Source organism: Cryptomeria japonica, chromosome 2, assembly GCF_030272615.1.
Source record: "Cryptomeria japonica chromosome 2, Sugi_1.0, whole genome shotgun sequence".
Classification (NCBI taxonomy): Eukaryota; Viridiplantae; Streptophyta; class Pinopsida; order Cupressales; family Cupressaceae; genus Cryptomeria; species Cryptomeria japonica.
This window is the reverse complement of record NC_081406.1, coordinates 575,170,976-575,196,483: the sequence shown is the minus strand read 5'-3', so window position 1 is coordinate 575,196,483 and position 25,508 is coordinate 575,170,976. Positions and strand designations below refer to the sequence as shown.

The following is a 25,508-nucleotide window of genomic DNA, read 5'->3' as shown; positions in this document are numbered from 1 at the left end:
CGTTATCATTGATGACACTCTTTATCGTCGATCCCTAGACCAAACCCTCCTTAGATGTTTTGATTCAGAAGAGGCACAAATGACTTTAAATGAGGTACGCAATGTTATATGAAAAGCCCATTCTTGTGGTCCAAAACTGACAAAGAAAATCATGAGAGCTAGATACTATTGGCCTACATTGGAGCAAGATGCCTATAATTTTGCAAAGAAATGTGTCAAGTGTCAGATACATGGAGACTTGATTCACACGCTGACGCAAGAGCTTCAACCTGTTATATCTCCATGGCCTTTTCCTCAATGGGGACTTGATCTCATAAGAAAGATTCATCCCACTTCTGCAAATTTGTCACAAGTTATTCTTAGGGATCATAATCATAATATAATAAATTATTAATATATATTAATTTATTTAATATTTTCCAATTCTCACGGTGACTACTTCTAGCTTATATATATTTATTTATGTAATAATATATAGAATAAGCCAAGATATATCCTTTTCGCGTGGCTATTGCACTTTAATATGAACAATTGATTAAAAAATAGGCTTCTCTAGAAAGATTTCTCTAGACTTATTCTATATATATTATTAAATATATAAGCTAGTTTTTAAAACAAAAGAATAGATTTAGAATTCTTTTTTATCCATCATACTTAAAAGGGAAGTAGAGATTTAATAATTTTACCATATAAAAATAATAATAAAATATATAAATAAATAACAATCCAACAATATTTGCAAAGCAATTTGAAAGATAATTAAGAGTTTATAAAGGTTTTGAGCTTACAGAACAATTATCAAAATATAAATACAGATTTTACTGGCAGGATTTATGTAGGGTTTTGAAATTACAGAAGGTCAAGAAACTGTGACTACAGGCATGGCTTCCTCATCATTGCTGAAACTTTCGCGCTCATTATCTCGCGTAGCAGGTAAACTTTTCCTCGTTTTTTCAGCTCAGTATTTATTCATGGGGAGGCATAATTGATTTGGAGAAAAGCTGCACATGTAGGTTTATCCGGCAGAGCAAATGCAGGTGGTGGTTGTTGCTGGAGGGGTTTTGCTACTTACGAGCTTTCTGACAAAGACTCTGAAGATGATATTGCCCAAGAACCAAAGAACACAACACAGAACAATGATGTAAATAGTAATGGCGGCTCCAAATTCAACGAAAGAGCGGTTCAACATAACTTCAATGGGAGTTTGTATAGGGTACTTTTTTCCACCGAAGCCTGTCAGGGTGATTTGACTGTTTATGGTTCCTTCACCCCTGCACTCCTCCCACCACGCTTCAATTGGCTGTTTTTTCATATTTTTTCTTAGAAACTAGATTCTGCCAATTGAAAAAGAGTTTATAACTAACGTCCACAAGCAGCGAAATGCCAGTAGGAGAATCAAATTTTCCGTCCCTGCAGTGAAATACCTTCTTTTGCTACTTTTGATCAGAAACTCCTGGTGTTGGTAAGTGAGTCTCGCCGAATAGTGCAGGTATAGAATCAACCCTCAAGGTGCCGAGGAGATTGGCACTAAGGTTACTGTATGCAGAACAATCCACAATGAAGCGAAATTAGGTTTCGAATGTTCCCTTCATTGATAGCAGTCATGATTTCTTCTCCCGATTTTTTGCTGGACTTCGTCTAGTGACCAGTTTTATATTATTGTCCTCTGGGCTATGATCATCTTATACCTCCCTTTATGCAAGCTTCTTGATGGTCGTTCATATGTGGGGTTGGATTTATTTTGGACGTGTCGTTAATCCCTTCAAGTTCCGTTGTCCATAGAGTTAGTTTAAAGTTCAGGTGTACATTTCCTATACTTTCAATTAGTATTTTGCTGTTCTTGTAAACGAACTAACGATTTCTTCATCCACCTGTTGTTTTGTTTCATCAAAGTGTCATTTTCTCCATTCAATTATTCACCCACTACTATTCTTGGTCATCTTCTATTCTACATGCCTTACTTTCTCTTCAAATAACCCAATGTTGGATTGTAGCTGCTGCCGCTTAAGGAAAGGTGCATGTTCCTGCCAGTAAGATCTCATAGCTGACTGAAGCTGTTTCTGATTAAACTTTTTTGTGTTCTTTCTAGATGTCTCCATTTTCAACCTAAGGTATTGCTGCCCCAAAGCTCATACCCATAAAGCACTACTGGCATAACAAGTTATCCAAACAATATCCTAATGGTTCTCCAAGCCTACAATTTTGCAGGCCTACATGGCTACATCTGTTTTGTAGTGCATAGAATGTTTTCTGGCTCCTCGTATAATCCTTTCACTGTGCTTAAGTGTGCAGATTTGTTCACTATGAAAATTCAGACCATATTTGTATTCTAGCACTACCTCCAGTAGCTTTCCTTCAGAGATAAATTCTATTTGCTTTTTATCCTCTTGCAGAATGAAGACTAAGATCTTTCATTTTGTTGATATTTACTTGCATCTCTGCTCCCTTTTAAAAGAGTTAAAGGGTCTTCAGATGTTCCCTCAAGCTGCCTGCTGTTTGTGCAAATGGAAAATTGTCAAAAATTTATTCAGAATTTTTTCATATAAAATTCACATCATGATATAGGATGACCAAAAGATGCATGCACTAATAATAAGTTATTTGCTTTCATTCACAATTTTTATATATTTCTGATATATTTTTTGAGTAAGAGAGATTTATTTGCCAACCATTCTATATTTGTAAATCATTTTTCGTCACTTTCAATTTTAGCTGGCCTGCATGTATAAACTTGTTCCATCTCTTAAAAAATGTAACTATACCCCATCTCTGTATGATGTGTTTTATGTAGGTCTAGAGTGTATAAGGGTTCAAAGCATTGCATATCATGGATTGATTGGGACTCAAACCTAGGATCTCGCATCTATTGTTGAAATTCTGATGGGCAATGCCTCCTTCACAAGTTCTATTTTTCCCAGATTGCAACTTGACTTTCCAACAATAGGAAGCTCGCTGATCATTGTTTCCCTTTGCAATTTTATTAGTTCCATTGAGTTAACCATATAATGAACTTGTGTAAAATAGCTATGGTTTTTTCTTTTTTGGCTCTTTGGTGAATCTTGGATAAGGTTAGGCACTTCCTTATGATTTTACACTTAGGTAAATCTCGAGTTTATAAGCCTTTTTAAATTTGGGTCAGGGTGGCATGTTTACCATACCACAACCTAGCATGCAACATATATTCTGGGTGTAACAGTATTCTGTGCATTAGGAGGATTTGAACTTGGATCACAGTTTAGAATTCTCCCATCTACTATACACCACAACCTCTCTGGACAGAATGTCTACATTCAACTTTCCCACTGTCCTCCATTTTATGCGATGTAATTTTTTTGAACATAGGCACACACTTTCTTATTTTAATTCTATCCACCAAGAGCTATAAGATTCCCGTTTCCTATTCTTTAGAGCTTTTTTATGGGCATTCAAATTCAACAAACCCTTAGACACAAGGGTTCTACACCAGCCAGTGTTTATGCTTGGAGCTTTTGCATGGTGACAGCTTGCTTCAGTCACTAGATGGAAACCAAAGGTCAATTGATATTTTAAGTAAGTAATAAACTATTCCAGGGCAATGGTCAGAAAGCGGTTTTGTTTTTCCTGTAGTTTCAGCACTATCCAGGGGCCATACAACTAAAAATGCTATAAAGGCCATTTTTTTCAGTTAAATTTTTGCATCTGAAAATGCAAGAACAAGTCTTTTGTTATAGAAGGAGAAATCACTTTCCTAGTCTTAAGAAACTTTTATGGTGAAGGTGTAAAACTATTGTGTGTACATCATATAAACTGTTTTTTCATAAATCATAACTGAAGAAAGCCAGGGCTTCTGTTATTTGAAATTATTTTTGAGCCTTGCTTAAGCAAATTGGGATTTTCATGTAGGCTATCATACTTGGGGAGGTAGGGCAGGTACCAATTCAGAAGAGATTGAGAAATGGTCAAGCGGTTACCGTTTTTTCGGTTGGAACTGGAGGCATTCGGAATAACAGGAGGCCTCTGGAGAGTGAATCACCAAGAGAATATGCAGATCGGGGCACAGTTCAGTGGCACCGTGTTTCCATTTATACAGAGAATTTGGGAGCAGTTGCGATGCAGCACTTGAAGCAAGGGTAAGTTCACGATTTTCTGATCTAGAAATCCTCTTTTGTGAAGTGATACTTATGTAGGTTATCTTGTTAGTTAAATGTTAGTTGGTGGAAAGCAAACATTTAGAATTAATTGTTTGATTGGAGTCAAAGTGTTGCCAATTAGCATTGAGTTCATTTGTTATCCACTCCAGGTAGATATTGTGCTGGCATTATGGTTGAGGTGAATAAATTATAAAATCAATGCACCATAAATCAATAATTGTGTCCTTTAGAGTACATCATTTCATTCGAATTTTCTATCACTTGGTCATGTTGATCTTTGTTATGCCGAAGGCATATCACACTCACATATGGATGCAAAACCTCTGTCATTAAAAACTAGAAGCATTTAATTTGACATGTTTGTGACACTTAAATGCATGAAAAACAAAAAATCATTTTATTATTATTTTTTATATTTTATTTTATTTTTATTACAAGATTAGTATGTTGATATTCTTAATAAATACATATATAAACAAAAAAATATTTCTACATTGTTTTAAATATTTAATATAAGAAAATTGTAGAATAATAATATATTAGAAACAATACTATTAATTATGTGGGATTGAAAGTGTTTCTACATGAAATCCTCTTTTTTCTCAAGGATAAGGATAAGAACAAGAATATAAAATAAAAATATAATGATATTATAATATCATAATAATGCGGTCTTATTAGATTTTTTGCTTTTGTCAAGAGTTAAATAGAAATATAAAAATAAAATAATAATAAATTGGTACTACAAGCTTTTTTCTTTTGTAAAGAGTTTAATGGAAATATAAAAATATAATAACAAGAATATATTAAAACATTACAATATGATCATATCTTTATAATAATTTAATATTAATTACAATATCGTAATATAATAATGATTTAATATTAATTACAATAGAATAATATAATTATAATTTATTTTTTAAGTGGAATAATGAACAAAAATGATATCTTTCGATGTACTTTACCTATGTTCTGCTAAAGATAGTTATGCTAGTTAATAATGACTGAAAGTTTTATCCACCTTTCATTTTGAAACATGCCAAATTTGCACAAGGAAAAGAAACACAGTTTTTGAAAGCTGTTTAAACCATTTTGGTTTTCCAAGCCTGTTGATTCAAATGGTCAGGACAAATTTGGATGACCAATTAATACTTTGAAATGTCTTGGTTAGTGTTCCTAATTTAACTTAAATAACTTTTTGCTTTCTTGACATCCATAAAAATATTTTACTGAACAATTTTCAGTCAATTAATTTTGAGCCATGAAGAATATTCTAGCAATATTCACTTGCAACAAGTATCGGATATTTAGAAACTTGTGATTCTCATCAGGATTCATAAATAGAATTTACTTTTCCATATTGTAAATGTATTTTAGCAAGTAGGCACAACATCATGTTGTGTACAAAGAATTGGTTACTAAGCAGATTACATGAATCAGATTACTTATCTGATTTGGTTGCCAATCTAGGGCAGACTGAACCTAGCATATGCAGCTGTAGTGTGTCTTCAGAGAGCAGAATATCGACATCAATTGAAGAGGGAGATCACTGAAGTATAGCGCACCACCTTGCCCAGCAAGTTGTCCAATGGATTCGCTCTCTAACATGCAGATTCGCTGACTGTTCTTGCATAAGGCTGATCGCACTTGATAACAACGTTTGTTGTGTAGAATGAATCTTGTTTATATACAAGATTCATGTTCAAGTCTTCTAAGTCGGCCTTAACTAATTTCCTTTATTTTACATTTTTCACTTTGCACTTTGGCGCCCAATTTGGGGCCTACATAACTTGCAACTTGTGACACGTTTCCTGTTTGGGGCTCAGCCGTATGAAATGCTTAACCACACGTTACATTTGGGTACAGCCCTATAAACATAAATTGCTTAATCCATACGTTACATTTGGGCCCAGCCCTATAAACATAAATCGCTTAACCTTATTACAATAAGATAATATTTTAATTGCCACAAGGCAACATTAAAATATGATCTGAACTAGCTAACCATTTCAACAAAGATTGCCCCCCTTGTCAATAGGGTTGTGTTTCTTGTTCAAGAGAGTTTTTTCTTTTATATACCATATATACATTTAGTCAGAAAATTTGTTGTGACAGAGTACTTGGTTTGCTATATCACTTGTGCTAAAAATTGTTGTAAAATGATATAAGTTTGTTACCATTTTCAAGCAGCAAAAGATTCAAAAGTCATTAGTTATTACATCTTCAGTGTTTGACTCAATGGAGAAGGCTATTACCAACTGTCTAAATGGTAGATGCAGCAATTGTATGAAGTGAGTATCATACATAAAATGTGCAAGTACATTTACCAGGAAAGAGATACATGGAAACTGAGTAGAAGGTATAGTTTCCATATTCATTCCATAAAAGCTCATATAATATTCAGTTATTTGTGGTAAGGGAAAACAGTGCTATCGGAGAAGTATGAAATATAGAAGCTTCGGTAGGATTGCTTGGCCAGTGCTGTACTTACCAATTGTGGTCAAAGTTTATTGATATTGCGTTGTATGCCTTGAGATAACAATTTGGGAAAACTATGTATTGGATCCTCACACAGCCTGAGGTAGTTCAACTGGTAAGCTACTTGTAGATTTATGAAATAAGAGATACAGTGGACCTAAACTCCATAGATGTAAGTTGTTGCTGATGTACTAATTATTATTGTTGTTCTTGATGCTGTTATGATGTGATTTAGTAAAATTTAACGTTGACACATTTGTTTGATAATGGATTGAAAATTTTGCTAGTTGATGTCAGAAGTTCGTTAAAAACTAAAATTTAAGCTTAGTGGATTGACATATGCCTCTGAACTCCACCATGGATATCCAAGAAATGCCCACATTCTACATTTGCAAATTTTTAGCGCTTCTTAAATAAATGGATAGTCTGGTTATGGTTTAAATGAAATCTCCAATTATGTAAGATTATAATAGAAATAGATACCCTGGAGAGACAAGAATAAATATTAAATACATCTTGAAGATTAGCAAATTTTTAGCGCTTCTTAAATAAATGGATAGTCTGGTTATGGTTTAAATGAAATCTCCAATTATGTAAGATTATAATAGAAATAGATACCCTGGAGAGACAAGAATAAATATTAAAGACATCTTGAAGATTAGCAAATGTATATTATGTTGAACGCCATGAAGTCTGAAAACGTTCATTACATTGTACCATTTCTTTAGATTTTTCCTAATCATGTGGACCTGCTAACTCCTGTAGTACCAAATTGATCCGATCACATGTTTGGAGGAACCTGTGAGTGTTTTGGTTGATATATATAATATATTTTAACCAACTTATTGGTTTGATGACAACCATAGAGAGGTTGCCTCAAATAGTTTGCAAGTAAATAACTTCCACGACTAAACATTTATTAAAAACACAGATTTATTTGCAACAAGCGTTGGATCTCTAGGCTTTCATTGTGGTTATTAAAGCATCTCGCACACAATAAAAATGTCAAATACTGGATAACTTTCCATAGTCTGTAAATATTCAGATTTCTGATGGAAAGTTCGGTTTGATATTGGAAATTAGATGCAAAATACCCCAGATTAATATGGTAGAACTACTAGTTATTTTGCAGATTGTTTGATTCAGTTAAAAAAGCTATGTCTAATTGCAAAAAGAAGTGAATGTCAACATGGCAAGAAGATTTCTGATGGACATAATTCTGGAAATAGATAGAGCAAAAAGGGACATGACAATTAACAAGCACTTATAATTCACACTGCAAATATACATAAGAACTAAGATTGTATATTCGCCATATTATATTAAATTTTAAAATCAATCACTGAGATTGAGGGAAGTGCAGATCATTTGAGAATTAATAAATATGAGAGCTTCTTCAAAATTTGTGGATCAATGAGTTACAAATGTAATCTGAGGACAGCTTATGAACTTGAAAACTGCAATATAAGAGGCAGTCTAGCTGAAAAAGGGCAGATAAGAGCAGATGGATGCATAAAAAGGATTCTGTTATAATAGGACAATTGCAAATGAACTCATTAAAAAGCTTTTTTAATAACAGAAGATAATTGTATATGAACTCATCAAAAAGTTAAAACTTATTTTAGTACAAAAGATTATAATAGTTAAACACAGATAAATTCTGCTAGCTTTCAAATTTATTGCTTGTTTGCTGGTCTCCTACCGCTGAGTGCAAGAAATCAGTTTTTATTTTTAGTGTTTCTGTCCTTCAGCTGGGTGCGGAATGGCTCTAAGTTTTAGTTCTAGTTTTGCTTTTTTCCTTTGTTTTTAGCTGTGTGCTGGACTCTTCTAGCTTTTTGTATGTCTAGAGGGATTCTAACACGAAGATAAGCTGTTTCTGTTTTTAGAGTAAAGTGCTTTGTGTTTTGTTTTATTTTGTTTTTTGCTTTAGTATTTTTTGCAAAAGCTCATCCTACCAAATTTGGCACTGCAACTGAGTTGGATGAGTGTAAGGATGTGTGTAAAGCTCCGAAGATTCTCTTAAGCTATAAAAGAGATCATGTGCCCATAACTGAGCAGTAGGAAAAATATTGAATATGGAAGAAGATTTTTTTTTTGAGTGTAATTCAATTTCAATTTAGTAAACACTAGTTTTTTAAGTGGTTGTTCATATTTTTAGCAGCATGTGTTTGCAGGTTATCATACTTAGGCCTCCTTTTTCGGTTGAAGTTTCAGTCTGCAGTTGGTATTATTTTTCTTAGTGTTGAATTTGCTTACAATGATCTGAAAATTAACTTGATATTAGAGCACATTGACTGAAATCTTCCAGGTCCATGTATGGAGTGCATTGCTACATGTAAGAGGAAGTTGTTAGAGGATTTCAGTGCTCTTGCTTTAGTTGTTGAAGTGATCCGGACCTGTGAGAGGTTGTTGGTTGTGATACCTTAAGTGCTCTTTTGATTGGAGTGTTGAATTGCACCTGTCATAAGTTGCTGAGCTGAATTTTTTATAGCAGATCTATTTGGTTTTAATGTGTTTCAGAAGCTGTAGTCATAACTAAGCTCAGTCTTAGAGAGCATGACCACCTAGAGGGTGCTTCCAACTTTACAGCTTGAAAGTGCAGATTGCAAATGCTTCTGGAGAAAGTTGATTTTTGGTATTTTGTGGAAATCAAGATTGCATCTCCTACTGACTTTATTTAGTTTGTTGAAAATAATAAAATTTGGACAAGGCAAATTGAATGATCCTAGATTTGGTGAAGGACTGTTTGATACACCCTCTAATCTTTTAAGTTAGTTTGATTAGTGTCTTACTAGTCTGCATAATTTAGTAATGCCTACCTACACATCGCCCCATTGCAAATGGGGACCCCCACTTTTCGCTTTTTAGAGTAGAAGTTTTGCCTGATTTCTGAGTGTTTGCCTTTGCTTATGAGAGGGTTTTGAATTTTAAATAGGATCATGTGTTTAAAATGTCAAAATGTTACAGTGATCTTGAGTTTTGCCCAAGTCTAGGGGTTGCCTTAGGGTTTTGATTTATTCTTGCTAAGTGTTGCCTTGACATTTGAGCGTTAGCATGTTTTGAACGTCCATGTCGGTGATTTTTGAGTGCCAAGGTGTTTTAGGGCCTTCTGGAGTTGTTTTCTCGCTCCTAGGAAGTTATTCAAGTTGGTTTTGCACTTTATCCCGATAGGTTTTCTTTTGTTTCGCTCAAATTCTGGTGAATTTGCCTCTAGGTCCGGATGAGTTTTATTGAGATTTTGAAGTTTCCTAGTGGTTTTCAGTGGAAAAATCATCATATTCTGGATGAAAATCTATTTTCTAAGGGTCAAAAGGTCAAAATTCCAGACTAGAGGTGCTTTTCCCCTCATATTTCTGACTACCCATGATTTTCCCCACTCAAAATCCAGACTGGACATGGATTTTCCTTGGAATCCAGACATGCCCTATTTTTCCCCCATTCAAAATCTAGACTAGGGGTGATTTTCCACCAGGATGATTAAATTTTGTCGAAGTGTTGGGAATTTTCCTGACTACCTTCGAATTTCCCCTAGGGAGTGTGGATGAAGTTGCGGATGACTTAAGTGAGGATTCCTGATGACAATCGATTTTCCACCAAAGCTTTTCATGATGGCTTTTTGTGGATTTTAGTGCGGATAGTGATTTTAGACTTTGTGCGAATTTCCTCTAAGTGCAAATTGAAGATTTTTAAGTTCGGATAATTTGTCCAGACAGGGGTCGATTTTCCCCCAAATACATTTTCAATGATTTTTAATAAGTTTTCATTGGGATTTTTATCCCAACATGGGGCAATTTTCTCCCCAAGGGTCAATTTCGATCTAAATTTTAAAATATTTTAGATAAATTGACCTAAAATCAATTGTTTTTACAAGTGTTGGCAATTATTTAAAAAATAAAAACAATTATTTAATGATTTGCAATGATCATTTAATAATTAATTATTTTCCTAATGCAAATCGATTTTCCCAAGCAAGTATAAAAGGCAAGTTTTTATCCCACATTGCTTGTGTGGTGAAGTTTCAAGGAGAGAACAAGAATAAAAGGACCCAGCCAGCATTAAAATATTATTATAAGTGCTGATGGTGATGGCTAAGTGGCTGATTGAAGGCAGATTGAAGGTCCCAGCTGGGCGATTTTTGTCCAAGTGTCCATTGGACATCATTTTTGGAAGCTAAGTTGCAGATTTAAAGAGTTTGTTTGCCCAATCAGACCTGGGCGCCACCATTGGAGAGGAGCTACAGCATGTTTAATGGCTGATTAAGCCACATATAGCGATTTTGGGAGATGGCGACATGATTGGAGGGGCTGCGATTTTGATTGTGAGGCAGATTGCCCTTCATTTTGGGAGATTTTTGTGATTCTCTTGAGCTCCATTGTTGCTGAGAGGCTGCCATTACACTCAGATCAGAGTTTGACGCCATTGCTGGAAGTGATTTGGACACCATTGTTGGCTGGAACCTTCATTTACAGATTTAACTTTTCACTCCCAGCCATCACACACAAAGGCGATTTCATTGGGAAGCCATTTTGGAGTGATTTGGAGGCATTTTCTGAAGTACACCATTGTTGTTACAGTCTGAAACTCCATAGTTGCAGGTGTCTTCAGACTAATTTTCATTTCCAGCTACCTCCCCACTTGGGCGATTTTCATTGTGCATCATTTTGGGTGAGTTTTGGGAGCATTTTCTAGAGCTTCCATTGCTGATGTAAGTCTGAAACTTCACTTTCAGATTTGTCTTCAGACTTAGATCTTTTTTACCAGCCTTTTGTTCATGCCCAGATTTGACAAACTTCACTTTGGGAAGGAGAAATCCATCAAATACAAGTGTTTCCTATGATTGCGACAAGTTTAAATAACTGATTTATTGAAGTTGCAGGTTGTCTTCAGACATTGGGCAGCTATTGTTGGACCTTGGAAGGGTGTCTTCAGACTTTAAGAACTAAAAATCAGACTTTTCCACACCTTTTTCCAAGCATTTTCAGTATTGTGGTATACTTTCGGGCACCATTTTTGATATTTTTCTGAGTATACCAGGTTGTCTTTAGACTGAAACTTTGTTCCTAACCACATAGTTATGCCCAGATGTGACCATTTCTGAGTTTTGGAGGGTAAAATAATTCAAATGCAAGTATGTGACATGGCTGTGACCACTTCCAACCATTGATATTCATAATTTTCAGTGTGTCTTTAGACTTTTTGGAGCCATTTTCAGACTTTCAGAGGGTGTATTCAGACTTAAGAATCAGAAAATCAGACTTCAATACACCATTTTCAGAGTGTTTTCAGACCTGGACATTCATTTTTGGGCACCAAATCATGCCATTTTTTGAGTTTATAGGGGTGTCTGTAGACTTATTTATTGCAATCAGACTTATCCTAAGTCTAAAAACCATGTTTTCTTGAGGAGAATTTTCCAGATTTCAATCCGGACTTTAAGAACTAAAAATCAGACTTTTCCACATCTTTTTCCAAGCATTTTCAGAATTGTGGTATACTTCTGGGTACCATTTTTGATATTTTTCTGAGTATACCAGGTTGTCTTCAGATTGAAACTTCATTCCCAACCACATAGTTATGCCCAGATGTGACCATTTATGAGTTTTGGAGGGTAAAACAATTCAAATGCAAGCATGTGACATGGTTGTGACCACTTCCAGCCATTGATATTCATAATTTTCAGTGTCTTCAGACTTTTTGGAGCCATTTTCAGACTTTCAGAGGGTGTATTCAGACTTAAGAATAAAAAAATCAGACTTCAATACACCATTTTTAGACTGTTTTTAGACTTGGACATTCATTTTTGGGCACCAAATCATGCCATTTTCCAGAGCTTATAGGGGTGTCTTCAGACTTATTTATTGCAATCAGACTTATCCTAAGTCTAAAAACCAAGTTTTCTTGAGGAGAATTTTCTAGATTTCAATCTGGACCTTCATATTTTCCAGAATCAGTGCTACAGTTTTCTAAGACTACCTATCACAAGTTGGGACAAATGTCAGGAACAAAGTCTTGATGGTGTCCAACTTTCCACTCCAAATGATGATGAAATCAACACAAAATTTTCAAGGACAATGAGTCTGGATGGGGGTCGGATTTCCACTTGAAGACAGATTTACGAGGAAGGGACATTAATTTGGATGAAGATCAATAACAAAGTTGTCCAGATAGACATCAAATTTCCATCAAGTGAAAGAATGGACAAGGATAATGCGGATGGTTTTGAGGACTAAACCGTCCCTATACAGATGGATTTCCCACCAAGGTTGAAATCAAGTTTATCACATGGGTGTTTGATTCAATGCTTGTTTGTTTTGTAGGATTGTTACGAGGAAAGGAAGCATGGTGATCAAGGCTTGAGGTGAAGGAGGATGCACACAATGCGGATAAGGAAGATCAACACTTCAGGGATTGGAAGAGGATTTTAGGACAAGGATTTCCAAAGGCAAAGATGTAGACTAGATCAATCATGAAGAAGACTTCACCTTGATGATGAACAAATGAAGGAAAGCAAGTTCAAGAAATGAACACAAAGGATTCCACATCATGAAATCCAGAACTACATCAAGGAATTTCAATGTCAAAGAGCGCAAAGGAAGGAAATAATTCAAGATTCCAAGATCGGGAAAATTTTCCAAACATAAGGAGGGAGCAGTTCATGGAATTCCTTAACATAAAGATGAAATGCAAAGTATCATAAGGAATTCCAAACATTATGAAGAAGAGGAACGAACAAGGCAAATTGATTAAGTGTATAAGGCAAGCTGCGATGGCATCCTAGTCACCATCCGTTCAATCAAAAGGTACCAAGTCAACGTTCATTCAAGGAGGGAATAAGTGACACATGGTGCTACACCAAATATCATTTATCTTAGTTAGCCTCGTTTCTCATTGGCCAATGTAATGGTGGTTGTAACAAACCCTGATTAGGGTTTTATCTTGTCATCTTGGTCGTTGATCTTGAATCAATCTGAGTCATTCATTTCTTTTGAGGCTCTATATAAACCCCATTGCCTCTCATTTGTAAGCGAGAGATTTTGTAGAATTGTTGGTATATGCTGCAACTTTTGAATATAAATCATTGTTCGACTTGATGGTGATTTTGTTTTTCAAGTGTTGTCTTGCATTCAAGGTTCTCAATTCCTCCAAGTTAGATTAGAATTTTAGATTTAGAATTTGCTTTCAAGTTTTGTTAGATTGAATGAAAGAATTTGTTGAAAGTATTTGTGTGGAATCCATTTATCCATACCACTAGCCTCTTGTTGATTGTAAGTGTGCCATGCATGGTCAACTGGAACTTTATGAAAGCTTAACTTCACTTATTATACGTACATTGTTATGCATCAATTTGGATGGTCTCAATGTTTGATGGTAGTAATTTGAAAATCTATGAGATACACCTTAGATGATTGCACTAAGCTCGTGTCAAAATCTGTTCGACTTGATGGTGAGACCTTACCTAGTTTGATTCCATTGAATTTGTTCATCACTTCTTGCATTCTAGGTTCTAGAATATAATTCCCTAACCCTATTCCCTTTTGCCCTTTTTTTAGAAATTCTTGTTAGAATTGAATCAAGAACTTCAGTGCAAAATTCTAAGTCATCAGCATACCTATCCTAATCCATGATAAGATTGAGCATTCATGTACAACGTAAGTCCCCTTGCGATTCCAGCATTATCACATCAAACCACTGAACTTATCCACAAGTCAAGACCTGACATTTCGTAACCTTGGAGTTGTCTCATTTGATTGCGAAGCATAGCATATGAGAGACTTTGTTCAAGAGAGGATATAATACCTTGGTATTTTATTTTGTGTTCGCATGTGCATAAAAAACACATCAACACTACCCTTGCCATAATTTACTTTGTAGTTATTTTAAAGGGTTATGCATTTCTTCGTTTTCAAGGGTTACACATGAACAATGAAACTATAAATAATTTTATATTTGGGGATATAGATTAGTTTTGCATCTTTAGTTGCATGTGTAACCTCATTTAATTTGCAGATTAGAGATCTTTGGTCTACAAGAATAGTAAGCTAGTGTAAGGGGCGCTGTGAAATATATATTTGAAGTATCCTTAACACATGGATGTAAAGGTAGCTTTTCTGAATGGTAATATAGATGAAGAAGTGTATATAAATCAGCTTAGAGGGTTTGAAGTGCATGGGCAAGAGACTCATGTACGCAGATTGAAGAAAGCCTTGGATGAGCTTAAGCAAGCACGATGTGCTACGCATTGATGGATTGACTAGTACATGTTGAAGTTGGGCTTCACCAAAACTGTTGTAGATCCGAATCTTCAATATCTATTCAATAATTGGTCTTTCAGTTTTAGTGTTGTATGTGAATGACCTAATTTTTATAGGTAGCAATGAGTATCTCACAACTTGGTTCAAGGGGGAGTTGATCTTCAAGTTTGATAAAAAGGATACCAGCTTTATACACTACTTTTCTAGGTCTTGAGGTGTGGCAGGGTACAAGAAAAGTCTTCCTAAGTTGGGAGGTACACAGTGGATATTCTAAATAAATTTTAATGGTGGATTGTAAGCCCCTTAGTAGTCCAATGGTTTCAAATCTGAAGTTAACTGTAGATTTAGAATCCAAATTTGTGGATCCTTTGATTTACAAGCAGTTGATAAATTCTCTCATGCATTTGGTGAATTCTCAACCTGATATTTGCTTTGTAATGAAAACATTGAGCTTATTCATGGTTGAACCAAGACAAATTCAGTAGATTGCTGAAAAGCAGGTGCTCCAAAACTTGAAGGGCATAGTTCATTATTGGTTAAGGTATGTTGAATATGGAGAGTTAATAATGTATGGCTTTGTGGATTCTGACTAGGCAGGTGATGCTAGTGCTAGAAAGAGCACTTCAAGTTTTTATTTCAGCTTGGTGTGAAGTGCAGTAACCCAGTAGAGCAAGAAGTATGTAGTAGTAGCATTCTTCTACTAGTTGTGAGGCTATCTAGCTTTGCAAATTGATGGCATAAATTACTACTAAGATGCTGGAGCTGATAATAGTGTACTATGACATTTAGAGTTGCATTAAACTCTCCAAGAATCAAATATAGTCATTCAGTATCATTTCTTCAAAGACAGTTTAGAAAAGAGCAGAGATGGGCAGGTTGAAGATATCATGGCAAAGCCCTTGACAAAAGAAAAGTTTGAAATACTGAGAGATTGGATTTGATGGGGAACACTGTCCTCTCAGAGAGGGAATGTTAAATTTTCAAATGTGTTGCTTGGTTGCTCTTCTTCTACAACTGGGTGCAAGAAATCAGTTTTTATTTTTAGAATTTTCGTCATTCATTTGGGTGCTGAAAGTAGTTTAACTCTATACTTCACTTTTAGTTTTGTGTTTTTTCTCCATTTTTAGTTGAGTGCTGGACTTTTCTAGCTTTTTGTATGTTTTGAGCAAGGTTGCACAAGTACGGGGGTACTTGGAGACTTTGGAGACTGGTGCTGGTACTGGTTCGACTATTTTTTCAAAATAGGAGACGTGGGTACTTGGAGATGCCAATTTCTTTTAAATATAATTTAATAATTTGTAGAAATTCTGAAAATATAATGACCTTGAACATTAAATATAATATAATAATTTAGTAATGGCTGTTGCAACGTTTTAAGAAATCCTTGTGACCTGCATTTGTTTTGAGCATTGTTTTTCTTCAGTTTGTACTACATTTTGATTATTTTGTTGCCTGTGTTTGTTTGTTTTTTAACATTTTAAGGTTTCCTTTTTTTTGGTTTGGCTTGGAGACGGTGGGAGACGGGTGGATACGTTAGCAGGAAGTCTCCTCTCTATGGAGACGTTTCCAACCAAGTTTCCTATGCGGGATACATGTCCGAGTCTCCGGTACGAGTACCCAGGGGCTGGGTACGAGTACCCATGCAACCTTCGTTTTGAGGGATTCTAAATTCTTGAAGATAAGCTGTGTTTTTTAGTTTTCTACTTTAGTTTTATGTGGAAGCCTTTTCAACTAAATTTGGTGCTTTGAGTTGGATGTGTGTAAAGCCCAGAAGATTCTCTTAGTCTAAAAGAGATCTTGTGCATGTAACTTAGCAGCAGAAAAAATACGAAATATAGAAGAAGAATAGCGTTTGAATGTAATTCAGTTTAAATCTAATATAGATGACAGTTTTTAAGTGTTTGTTGTTCGTAATTTCACTAGTGTGTGTTTGCAGGCTTTTCATACTCGGGTCTCCTGTTTTGACTAAGATTAATTTTCTGAGTGCAAATTCTGCTTAAAATTGATAATTTACCGTAAGTAAAAGGATAAGTGAAATCTGGTATGTGGGCTGAAACATGAGGAATCTGAAAACTGAAAGAAATCTCATTTGAAGATGGTGAATTACAACACATATAATATAGGGAAGCCTCAGAACTAGACTTTAAAGTTTATTTATATTACCATCAAAGTAACATTGCCAGATAATACACAAGACACAAATAAACTTTCCTTAGAAGGCATGGCTCCACTTTAAGTCTGGGAGACTGACAGGAGACTGACATAGCAGTGTGGGTTCTGCGGTGGAACAAATGCTACTTTGCTCAGATTACGTATACAAAATCATTTACCAAACATCTTTCAACCTCTAATGCTTAAAGTCCTAGTTATAGTTGCTTTTTCCCCTTGTTTCTTGTTGCCTTGCATATGGAATAAAAAAATCTAAAGGTAAAATTTATTGTATTAGTTTTTTCCTAACATCCCAAGTTTTCTTGTATGGCTTCTGATGTCTTCTAACTCCTATTCTAGCCCTTCTAGTACAAAGTTGTGCTTTAGTGCTTTACTTTTTTCATCTTCTCTTTTCTTGGCTGGAAACAATGATCTATCATGGATTGATTCCTTGACATCCATTTCTGCAAAGACATAGATGAAGCAAATTACTCTCAATAAATAGGAATCAACAGTACCAAGGAAAAATATATTTAATTGAAGATTTTGTAGACATACAAATGTCATGACAATCAAACAAATAAATTCATCATTATAGGAACTTGGTTAGAGTTTCATTGAAGAGAATTTAAATAGACTTATGTATCAACTTCTTGTTGTATTTAGGTTCAAGAGATACTCACTACCAACTCCTCTCTTTAGCTGGATTGCAATGTAAACTACATTTTGAATGAATGTTGGAATGTTTATACGACTCTAACAAGTAACAAATTTCTCCTGACAAAACACAAACAATGACTTTGTATGCGATGAGCATGTCTTTATTAGTTATGGTTCAACAATTTTGACAAAATCAGGCAAACCACATGCCTAAGACACCGCATAAAACTCAGCAATAATCTATGATAAGTTCACTAGTAACAATTATCTCCTTGTGATGTTTTAAACACAACTTTTTGGGAGGATTGGGTTAAGCTGGAATTTAAGATAAAAGTATGGAATAAGTTATAATGCTATGTTACATTTCAAGTGTTTTTTAGTGGTAAATGACAGCTTTATTTGGTATTTAAAGATAATAACAGTCAATAACGTTGATTAAAAGTTACATAAAAGATTCATTGGGAAGGCTGATTTCAAGAGAGTAAATAAGCAATCACTAAATTGCCATAAATAGAAATGTGAAATGATGTATATGTGCATGCACGTGCTTGCATGTATGCTTGTACCTTTGTGCATGTGTTTGTATGTGCGTTTGTATGTGTGTTAACAATTTATGGTGGGGGACATGTTTCAGGGATGTCTAGAGAGACTCCCTAAGTTTTAGAGGAGGTTGGCCACAAAAATATAAAATATTTTCATTTTATAGGAAAAAATTATTTAAAAAAAGAAAATTGTGATAAATTGTGGACATACTCTCCATACTTGTGTTTTGCCTCGTGGTGAACATATATGTCATTTAGTTTTGGACCCGTATACCTTGGTATTATATGACTTGTTCTCATCCTCATTCCTATATCTCATGCCTTGTAGTGAATGTGTTCTAAACGTCTATAATTAAGTGACTTGTTGACTTTTCTGCATTTATAGGTGAAATAAGTAGCTCAACTTTTTTGTGAGTACTTTTGTCTTTGCAGAGAAGGAAGATGAAATAGAAGCAGGGGAATTTTTCTTCCATAAATTTGGAAGAAGAGGACCACAATCCAACAGGGAATTAGTGTGTAGGATTCTTGCCATTTTGAAGAGATATATAGAGTTAATGGCATTGTTACAATTTTATATTTGCCATTAACCATTCTTTATACACTGTGTTTGCACACTCCTATTTACTATAGTTTTTTAGGTTTATGTTCATTAGATAAGTTAATTGATAATCACTTTTAGTTGGTAATTTATTTATGAGGCTACCCAGAGCATTGGTAAATTGCCTTGGTTCTCACTGGTTTGAAGTTTAATGTTTTCTTTGAGATAAACTAGTTTTAATGATACGTGGTCTTTGCTTATAAGCTAAATTACTAGTTCGGGTTCGGAGATGCGAACCCTGGTCGGACCCAGGGTGAACCCAGGCGCGGACCCGGACCCGGACCCGGACCCGCGCGAATCTGGTTTGTGTTCGGAGCCCAAAACCGGCGAACCCGGTAACTGAGCTTAAAAGGTAATTTGTATTTGCGTCTCAAATTTTCATTTTTTTCCCAGCATTTTTTCATTGCCCAAGCTCATTTGTGAACTAAGTATTTTTTGAGATGTAGTTTGAATTGTCTTATTGGCAAAATAAATTAGCCACAGACAAAGTAAAATCAGATAGATGTTAGGTTCCAAGTGTTCCCTGGTAAATCCAATGGCTGTGAGCAAGGGTGTATAAAATAAATTATTACGAGGAGAATGTATCGGCTGTTCATGGGAAAGATGCCTTTCTTCATAGAGGATCTTAACTTCATTTCCTGTGATGGTCTCAATCTATGCTGTAATAGTTGATAGCCATTAAGTTTTAACTATTGCCTCATAATTTCTAACAAATATAAAATATATTGCTGCTGTGTCCAATTTATTTGACAATCTAGGTTTGTTGATTATCTTAAATATGGAAGAGATTAATAAGATCAAGATGTAATGTCCCCTCTCAATTGATGAGACCTGAAAATGAATTTTTCCTAGCCCTTATATTCGCGGGGGTTAGGAGAAATTAAAGAAATAAAGGGAATAAATGAATAATTAAGAATGGAGCCCAAAAAGCTAAAGTCTAAGCAAATATATTAGCCAAGAGGGAGGGGCTGGCATTAGCGAGAGAGCTCATCCCTTTCTTTTGTTTGGTCTACGATCAGGCTATTCACCCGATGCGGCGCAATACATACCAATCAAATAAAGCGCTTAATTATTCCTTATGACTAATGTTGGGGCCATTTTTAAGTTACAACTTATTACGACTAGGTGATATCTTCATGGGGGGCTATTTAATAATTAATACAAATATTAATGCCTTTGCCTAAGTTGCCAAAATCAAGAAATAGAAGAGGAGTTTGATGGCTTTTTGGTTGGAGGATTTTTGTATTAAAAGGCATCGATTTGGGCTTGAGTCTCATTATTATTCATTCTGAAGTTTATGTTTCCTCTCTGCAAAACATCTGAGCCTCAGGACGAAACCCCTGAAGTTTGACTCCTTCTGGATGATACCATAGAAGGATTCTGTAGCAGTTGATTCATTATCTATTCTTCAACTTTATTCATAGCTGGGCAGACACCTGTGGAGGATTCTGGGCTAGGTTTTAGTCCTCTCTTGGTAATTCGAGCAGATTTGATGGTAGTTTGTGACTTATCAATACAGCGACTGCTGCCTTTTTGCGCTTCTCAGTCTATGGTCATTGTATTGCAGCCTGTAGCAATCGCCTATCAGCATACACAATCAGATTAGAAGAAATTCTCAGATTTCTGCATCTCGTAACAAGTTGACTGCGTGGGTTGGCATATCCATTAAAGGATACTGGTTATAAATTAAGCCAATGCCATTATTGGAAGTGACAACCCTCCAGCGCTGGACTATGCTTCAGGCTTGAGCTGGGTTTAGCATCAGTTTTAGGTAGCATCTCTTAACTTGTCATTGATTGATCAGTTTGTGTAAAAGTTTGTTCAATTTACAATTCAATATGCAAGATGTATTCTAATTTTATTCTTTATATATCTATGTATTTTATCTCTATTATAATTCTGACTATCTTCTTTGTTTGGCAGGTAAGAGGAGTATTTATTGATTTCGATATCCTCTTTCTCAAATGCCATATGATATATATATATATATATATATGAGAGGGGAGGATCAAGCAGTGCCTTGACCGGTCATGTCTTATGGACATGACCGATCAAGACACTACTTGATCGCACCCTTTGGTATATAATATCAACCAGTGTTAAACATATTTGTCAGCCTGATATTAATCGGTGATCACATAACATATAACATATTTGCCAACCCGATATTAATCGGTGATCACATAACATATAACATATTTGCCAACCCGATATTAATCAGGACTCACGTAACATATTAACATGTTAACCGATATGCCAATCGGTATTAATGATGGCGTTTGGCATTGCAAATTAAGCGAAGTGAATCGGTGTCTATGTTAACCGACACCGATCACTTAACTAAGGGTTATATTCATTAATCATTAATGGGTGCATTACTATGCCACCCGATAGTAATATAATAATCACTTGTTGAGAACACATCCGATATAGATCGGGATAGATGATTAATTAGATAACTATCGTTGATTACCAATATGCCATGATTATCGATGAGGAATAATCATCAAATAAAATAGCTTGAAGTTTTTCTTAATGGTTTAATCGATAGGATAAATGATTGAATGAGAGACTTCATTTATCTCTCATTCAATCATTTATCTTACCGTAGCTACCATACATTAACAGTTTGTTGTATGGAAATTGAATGGGAGAATAGCTGATGTCTGCAATTAATATCAAAACTTCATTCTGTGAATTGTTCTTTTATTGTATTGAAGAATTTTATCATATTAGAATTATATTATTGTTGACTCAAATTACAAAAAAAAAAAAAAACTCAATCACACAGCAAAACCTGTTAATCTTCAAGCAAGAATATTTCACAAGATGTCAAATCTAATTTAGTTATTTCATAATGTATCTTAGGAGGTGGATTTATTGGTTACCCAATTCACACGACCCTTTAATTAAATAGATGGGAATTTTTCTTCTTTTGATGGATTTGTGGAAATAGATTGATTGGCAAGGTTTGTTTGCTTCTGAGCTTGGTCAAGAGGATGAAACTCAGATATGAAATTTGAGTAATATATATGGTAAATGATATAAAAAATTCTGTGAGCTTTCATGTGCAAGTCTTATATACTAAAGTAGCATTTGTCTTGGCTGTGACGAAAACAATGACTGTGATTTTACTTTAAAGTTTAATTTCCGGAACTATACTTTAGAATTATCTCTTCCTTAGTACTTTTATTATGAAAATATGAGGAAAACTGGTAGAAGACCATAAGATATAATAGTTTTTGTAGTAGAGGGTTAGATCTTATACCCCTGCAGTGTGAGACTTTTAAGAAAGAGAGTTTCTTGAACAATTCACACACACTGTTTTGGAAAGAGAATATCATACCCGGTGTGCATTCTCCTTGTGTATGAGGTTGCAAGGAATATATAAACAACACCTTTTCATCATCCAACTATGTTGGGTATGCATTATCAGTGGAAAATGGATTCTTTCGAGTGTGAGAACAAGACATGGAAGCTAGAAAGGATGCTTATGATGAACAGTGAGTTATCCTGTATAATTGTAAACATTTGAACAAGATCTATTAATGCTAGAGATAATGGGATGCAAAGCAAACAAGAAATAACTTCACTAATGCATTTAGTCAGGGACTGGGTGTAACAATAAAGGATAAATAAGCTTGGGCTTGGTTGCAGAAGACAGAGCTTTACTCATTTTTGTTAGCGAAAGGATCATTGACCTTACGAAGATTTTGATACCCAACTAAAGAGTCCTTGCAAATTCTATTTGCAATGAAGTAAATGTGGAACAAATATAGTCTTCAACAAGGATGCATACCAGCCTTCCCAAACATTTTTGAGACATAAGTATGTGGATGGGACATCTCCTTGGTGTCCTCATTTTTTCTGCATTTTGTTGCATGTCCCTGAGACATTTCAGAATTTATTTGGCATCCCAGTGATGCCATCAATAGATAGCCCTAATCTACCACTAAAAACATCTAGGGGATGCATTAGAATTTCTCACATCAAAAATTGATTATAAACAATGAAAAAACATATTGGTAAAAGGGGATGCATTTCAAAGTTCTAATAGTTATTACTTATTTTCATGATCATTGATAATATAATAATCAAATATTCATGCTTACAATTTTTGTATTTATATTTCAGCATTTAACTTAATTTTCAATTGTCAGTGTTGAATGTTTGTTCAATTTTTATTGTCATAGATATTATTATTATTAGAATACACACACAAATGCATGGAGACATTTCTGGCACATCAAAAAAAATCCTGGAATTTGGGGATGGCAGATAGATTGCCAGGGTGCAGTGGATAACACATGCACATGCACATGCACATACACATACACATGCACATGCACATGCACATACACATACACATACACATACACATACACATACACATACACATATACACATATATACATATAAATATACATGCACACACACACCCACACACACATGCAGGGAATAGTATGATAGTGTTAACTAACTTCCCCTCTACTCCTTTAGTCTTTCCAAACCTGTGAAATGAAGTGGACATCATACGAGTTCCCCCGAAATCCTTAGCCAGTATGATGATCAAATTGATCTCTAAATTAAGTAGCCTTGACCTTTTCATCTCTCCACTAGAGATGGGCCTTGGTTCAACCTCTTTGTAGTTGTGAGCAAATATATATATACACATGTACTATATGTATGTATATACATACATGCATGTGTGTATGTGTATCTAAGTTGCCATTTCAGGATTTGGTATGTGAATTTGGGAAAAAAAAATGTGGTTTGGTTCATTTTGGGTTCTTCCATATAAGAAACATTTAAAAATTATAAACGTATACATATTTGCAGCCTAAAAACAGGAATTAATTTTAGAATACCACATAGCATGGTATAGTAAACAAAATTGCTATAAAAATTAAAATATCACTTTAATTTTAACTAGTCAAACTTGAATATGATAGATATTCATTCTTTAAGAATAATATCACTAATCAGCAATTAGCATCATATATAGTTCTACAAGAATATCATCTATGTCACAGGGTTCGCTGAATTTCATGCTTGAAGTTTGAAATTCGGCAAACATTTGAAATGGGTATGAAGTTTGTAAAATTTCATGTCTATATTCGTATGAAAAAAGCATAATTTGTTTTTAGAAATATATCTTCGCAAAAATGTTTTCTTTAGTTTTTTTTCTAGGTTTTGAAAGAAATTTGAAGCCCACATGGTAAAAAAATGAGTAGGGCACACATTTTTTTAGCAATAGACTTTATGCAGTTCCTGCAATTATGACTGCTAGCGGCTAGGGCATTTCTTTTGTGGCAAGCATTTCTTCTGGAGCTTGCGACAAGAGATGGAGGAACGAACCATGAACTACAAGCCACAATTTATTTTGCAGCGTGTGACAAGAGCCGGAGGAACGTACCACAAGTCACGCATTCTTTGACACAAATTTCTTCAGCATAATTTTTTCGACCACAGGAGCAATTATTTGGTGCGAATTTCTTCTGCGAATTTCCACATTTCTGTTTCAGCTTCGGGTAGACGGTCAATAAGTCCATAGTTGAGGTGTTTTTAATTTATTTGTTGTAAATTTTTGTTTAGGTCTTTCTTTGTTTTATAATGTCTTAAATATGCATAATCGACTTTATAAAAAAATTAAATATTATTTTATTTTTTATGAAAAAATTATTTTAATGTCAATGTTTAATAGATTTGTATTATTTTATTTTACTTATTTATTTTTAACATATTAAATTTAATATTTAATAAATTTTAAATTTTGTGGATATATATATTATTAAATTAAATTTATAAGGTATATTCAATGTTGAATATATATATATATATATATAAATTTTGTAAGGCAAATTTAATTTAGAATTTTTGGTCATTGTCGAACTTCATCCGAATTTTATTGTTGCCGAACACGAACTCGAATTCAAACCTTGTAACTTAGAATATCATTGTCATCATGGACATTAGACGAGATACGTAGATTAGAAGAACCACATGGTGTCCAAAAGATGTGTGGATAACATTCCTTAACCAAAAAACAAACTGCTCTACAATTTTTGGTGTTGTTTGTAATGATTTGGAGTCTGGACAATGTTATGAGGCCCCACTTCTTGAATGGTTCCTATGATGATTTCAGCATTAAATTAGCCATTCTTCACTTACCTTTACCAATCCATAGCTTAAAACATTGCTCCCTTGGGGGACATTGATATCATATTGAGCAAGGGCCTATTTTTGGCATCCTTCCATCCATTGGAAATGATGGACAGTTGTGCCACAACCTATGAATCCTTAATGTGCTTCAATGCATTTTCCATCAATTTCACCTCCTTTTCCAATAAGGTGTTACACACCTTCTCACAACTCGAGCTTTTGTACTGTTTTGGAACTTCATAAGTTTTGTTCACCATTTCTTGCCAATATGTGAAAACAACATTGAAAGACAATTCATTTGCATATGTGCATCTTGTAATGTGTTGATTGACAAACTCTTAAGACTCATTTTGAAATGATGATTCCAACGGTCTCTTTGGTCTCTTATGTGAATCAAGCTCTTCTTCAGGTGTGGCAAAAAATGGGTGGCATTCTACCACAACTTTATGATTAGATGGGGGAAGAGGGAGCTTCATTCCTCAAGATCCTTTTTTGGCCAAAGACTGATTTGCATTATGGCCTATTGCTTTAGTGC

General features: G+C 34.7%; 1 protein-coding gene across 1 annotated transcript in view; it reads left to right on the top strand.

The window, feature by feature from the left end:
• Positions 1-754: 754 nt before the first annotated feature.
• LOC131050927 (single-stranded DNA-binding protein, mitochondrial) overlaps positions 755-25,508 on the top strand; it is a 35,091-nt gene continuing 10,337 nt past the window's right edge. The window contains exons 1-3 of the mRNA XM_057985249.2: positions 755-933; positions 1,014-1,213; positions 3,883-4,109. Of these exons, the coding sequence (XP_057841232.1) occupies positions 882-933; positions 1,014-1,213; positions 3,883-4,109 (479 nt within the window). The 5' untranslated portion in view covers positions 755-881. The remainder of the gene's footprint in view (positions 934-1,013; positions 1,214-3,882; positions 4,110-25,508) is intronic.